At 45.2% G+C, this 4,486-nt stretch overlaps 1 protein-coding gene across 1 annotated transcript; it reads left to right on the top strand.

Annotated features, from left to right (window-relative positions):
- The first annotated feature begins 423 nt into the window (after positions 1 to 423).
- LOC119445101 (uncharacterized) lies at positions 424 to 4,284 on the top strand. The gene is made up of 4 exons (XM_037709423.2): positions 424 to 493; positions 1,554 to 1,648; positions 2,617 to 2,721; positions 4,120 to 4,284. The coding sequence occupies exons 2-4, from the start codon at positions 1,571 to 1,573 to the stop codon at positions 4,282 to 4,284; spliced, it is 348 nt and encodes a 115-aa protein (XP_037565351.2). The 5' UTR covers positions 424 to 493; positions 1,554 to 1,570.
- Positions 4,285 to 4,486: the final 202 nt, after the last annotated feature.

Genomic DNA, 4,486 nt, shown 5'->3' with positions numbered 1-4,486 from the left:
TCAACCGCGCGCACAATGGGCTTAAACTGCGCATCCACGCACTGTATTGGGAAAGGGGTTTTTTGGCTTCACGTGGAAGACTCTCCATATAATGTTATGCATTAAAATATAGCCCCTCGGGTGCCCTTATTTTTGCGCTTACGTTTCTTTTGAGATGCAGGCAGAATGTACCGTGCATGTATATCACGGCAACAGTGTTACTTTGGTTCGGACACTTCGTCAGTTCTTATTCGGCTCCTGTCGATTGTACGTGCACATCTTTTTTTTTTTTTTTTTTCGTATGAGCGAAACAAATATCAACCAAGTCCCGTCGAGCTATCTATATCCCTTGCTGTATTTCTAATGACCATTTTCATGTGCCCTTCTATCCGCATTTCGGCGAGTCTGACATGTGTCCGTATGGTCTTCCGATCCATGCAGTGTCTGACCTTCGCCGTGCTAGTCGTAGAAGCAACGGTGGCGTTCATCGACGCAGCCAACGTGGATAGATACAGTAAGCACGACACACGCATATTGCGCTCAGCTCACCTTAATTCGAATAATCTGTTGCAACACGTGCAGTCATACAAACCGAATGCTAAAGAGACACAATACATGCGAATACGAAGTACGGAAGGAAAGTCACGGCGATGAAAATCTCTCAATGGCTGTGTTCAATCTCGATGCGGGACAGACTGCATGCTTGCACGTCGTGTGAGACTGTCAAAGTTAATTAAACAAGCATAAATTGTATTGATAATTGTCCTTTCTGTTTTGCAATATATATCCTCTTAAAGGGCCCCTCGTCAGGCCCCACAAAAGGACCGTCTAGGAATCGTTCTATACCACTAGACGTTTTTTTTTTTTTTTTTTTTTTTTTTTTAATGCGTGAACATTAGGAGTGCCATACTGGAAGTGTGGGAAGCCGGTCACGTGGTGTATATATACACCACGTATACACCACTATATATATATATATATATATATATATATATATATATATATATATATATTATAGTGCAACTATACATTATAGTTGTACGTCGCTCCTCGAAGAGACAGGACGTGTATCGAGTGATCGAGCTCCTGAACAACACTTTGAAATGTGGTGAACGCGGTTACAATCATGGAACCGCACCGCCAAAAAGATGCGACGTAATTCCAACGCATTTCTCTCGCATTTACCACTAAATCGCCACATATTTTTTAATTGGTTCAATATCAGCAGATTATATATTCGACAGGAATTAGCGGGGATCCCTCGAGAGGAATGGTGCACGGGCTTTCGTTTGACATTTCAGCTGAAGTTGCGCCGTGCAGCGCGCTTAGCATACATTGCAGACAGAGTCGTCAACGCACATACCGGCCGGGGTTGTTTGTTTGCCATGCCCAAACCTGGTGAGGGTCCCTGTATATTGACTTGCATTCAGAAGACAACCACACCTCTCACACGCGTTTGGACAGACAAGATTGTTTTCGGAGGGGGCGAAATAAAATAAAGCTCAGGCGCAGCGAATTCCGCAATGCGCCACATGCATGGTAACTGCAGTGGCGGTTGGCGGTGACATGCGCAGGACGTCCCTACGTATGGATGACGGCCTCCTTCGACTGCTTCTTCCACCTCGTCCACCTTTTACTCATCGTGGCCTGGGCCGCCTACATGTACAAGGTATGCAGCTGATTTCTTCGATACTGCACAATTTATTTTGGATTTGCCCAGACAAGGCAGTTGGTTGTCTGTTCGTTCGTGCTGAGTTTAGGTATACGTATATTGGAGTGACGTCTGCCAGGCGCAGCGAGCCGTCAAAACGCCTAGCGACGCATGCAAGCACGTCAAAGTATACAAAGTTCTCCCCCTTATACGGCTCCCTTTGTTTGCGAAGCCAGGCTGGCGCCTTGAGACAATCGAAATGCTTACCGTCGCTCAAAAAAAAAAAAAAAAAAAAAAAAAAAAAAAATCACGCAGAAACTTCTCCGGGAATCGTCTAAGTATGCGTAATCATTGCGCCACTTATTAAGCTTTATCGGTCGTTATCAACCTTATCGGACTACATCCGACCCTTATCAACCCTTTTCCGTCATTATCAACCTGCGAAATTGGTGGATGTCCAGCGAAGCTGTTGCAAAACCACCACCATACAAGAGGGGGTTATGCAATGCTTTATTGATGGTTCGGATGCTCGTTTTGAGCTTGTTCTTTATTGAAACGCATGCTGTTCTGTGTGTTGCATGGGTGATTTCAATGAATGTATGCACTATTAGCTTCACTCTGCTGAGCTCTTGTAGCCTCATCCTTAAGAGGGTATATGAGCCATTGCATTTTTTGCATGCTTACGGGGGTATGAGCCATTGTATTCGTCTTATGTGACGGATGGACAGGTTTCTCGCTGGCTATAGCGTATAGAAATGCTTACCCACTTAAAGCGCGCAAACGCGTCATAATGCTTAAATAGTTGGCCTGCATGGCTATCGGTTCTGATCAGTTGTGAGACTATAAGCTTCTGCGGTCACCCACTTTGGTTTCGAAATCAAATAGCTTTTTTTTTTTTAATGTGCCTCTGCATAGGCAAGTAGTTTGTGTTTAGATGAACGAATGGGTTAATTAACGATATCGAGAGTCACCCTGTCGTTGCGCAGGACAACTACGACGGCATGGCGAAGAGTCTGGTGGGCATCTCAGCGCGCGTCATGGGACTTGGCTTGTGCACCACCATCGACCTCGGAAGGACGGTCATCGTGAAGGTATACGTGCACGGAATAAAGGACAACCAACCGCTTTATACGTATACTTTTACTACTCAGTGTATATCAGGCGGAAGATTACCGCGGATACGGCGCACGATATACATCCTATTCATCTCTGGGAAACATCTTGCAGTGACGACGACCTTGGTGCAGGGGATGGTATACCTTGGCTTAATAGGTTTAGGCCGCCTAGAAAGCACCCCCAAAGGGGTCAGTGGATGTGGATGTAAAAACACACCCTCACTCGTAATGATCGTCCGCCTATAGAATTAAGACCCACGACACGGCGGTAAGGTTAAACCTTACTGTCCCGATGTGGGAGCCGCCTGCGTCATCCTAAGGGTTGATCTTCAGGACCTGAATAAAGTTTATCATACCATATTGAAACGCACTTTTTTCAATCCACTAAAATGTCGCTGCAAGTGGGTGTAGGAATTTCTCACCTTTTGAAATGCGCCTTTTAATCCCCAGAGAAGTAATTGAAAATGGGTGCAAGAACACGCCTCCTGTCGTGCATATATGTCCTGCACGGATTGCTGAGCACTTTTGTCAATTGTCACTGCAACACTTTTTTGAATGCGGTAAGAAAAACATTCCCCTCAATGTTGTCTAGAACCAAAGTACAGCGAAACACCATCAGAATTGGACGACGCTTAAGCTTTGCCTTTAAGAGTGGAACGCGATAGCATTCACAGATCCCTGGCTGCTTATCAGGCTTTTTTCTCGTATATTCAAATTACCCCCCCCCCCCCACACACACACACACACAAACACACACACACACCCCTCCAATCTTCTACTCTCTTAAAAGAGTTTGCACCCTTTAGGGGCTTACCTTGTGCCAGAACAAAAATCATCTGGCTTGCTTGTGTTGGCTTTCTTGAAAAAAACTGCGCTCGCTACTTTCCTGTCGAGAATGCCATTTCACGCTGATAACGTGAATGCCGTTCGTGACCTGGAAGTACCGGGCTCGCAGCGTTAAAGAAAGGAAATGCGGGCAAGATAGGTGACGATCATCGTTGTGGGACAAGAAAAGCCTCAAAGGGTGCAAACTCCTTTAAGAGTGTAGTCGCCCTTCTATGCCACCTACGTCAGGCTCCAACGACCGCGTAGGAAATGTTCAGTTGAGGTGTAATGGGGGAAAAAAACATTGCACTCTTGATATCTCCGTCATTATTATATAGGCCTTTCTGAAAAAAAAAAAAAGTTATTTCAGAATATATTTAAAGACATCGCACTCATTCCAGCGTGTTCTCAGGTATGAAGAAAACGTGTTGCAAGGCCCCAGTTATCTCCCTCCTTCTGTTTGACAAGCCCGCGTAATCATTTCACGCATATGCAGGCGATTATTCTGTTAGTGTTACTGTGTCTAATATTTTTTTTTTCTTCACACAGCCCCCGTACCTCGGTTCCCATTTTCAAAGACAGATCATGCACCGGGAAAAGGCAAGTCACAACATTTATGAAGCAGAAATACTTCGTTTTCTTTCCATTTCTGTCACCCCGATGGAACTGGTGACGGGTAAAGTTCGCCACCTACGTGGCACCACGTCGGAATAAGTATTTTGCAAGTTACTCGTGGGAGGATGATAGAGCGGCTTAAGGCTTAGAGATGCGTTGGATATACATAAATACATACGTGGCAACGGCAAATCGAAAACAAATTATATGTGTTTGCTAGTTCGAAGACGACCAGAGTGCCATGGCCCACGATGACGATATCTGGTCGACCAAACGTAGGCCGCACAATGTTAGAGCTACC

The sequence above is a fragment of the Dermacentor silvarum genome, chromosome 3 (genome assembly GCF_013339745.2).
Source record: "Dermacentor silvarum isolate Dsil-2018 chromosome 3, BIME_Dsil_1.4, whole genome shotgun sequence".
Taxonomy (NCBI): Eukaryota; Metazoa; Arthropoda; class Arachnida; order Ixodida; family Ixodidae; genus Dermacentor; species Dermacentor silvarum.
The sequence above is the reverse complement of the archived record's forward strand: the minus strand, read 5'-3'. Positions and strand labels throughout refer to the sequence as shown.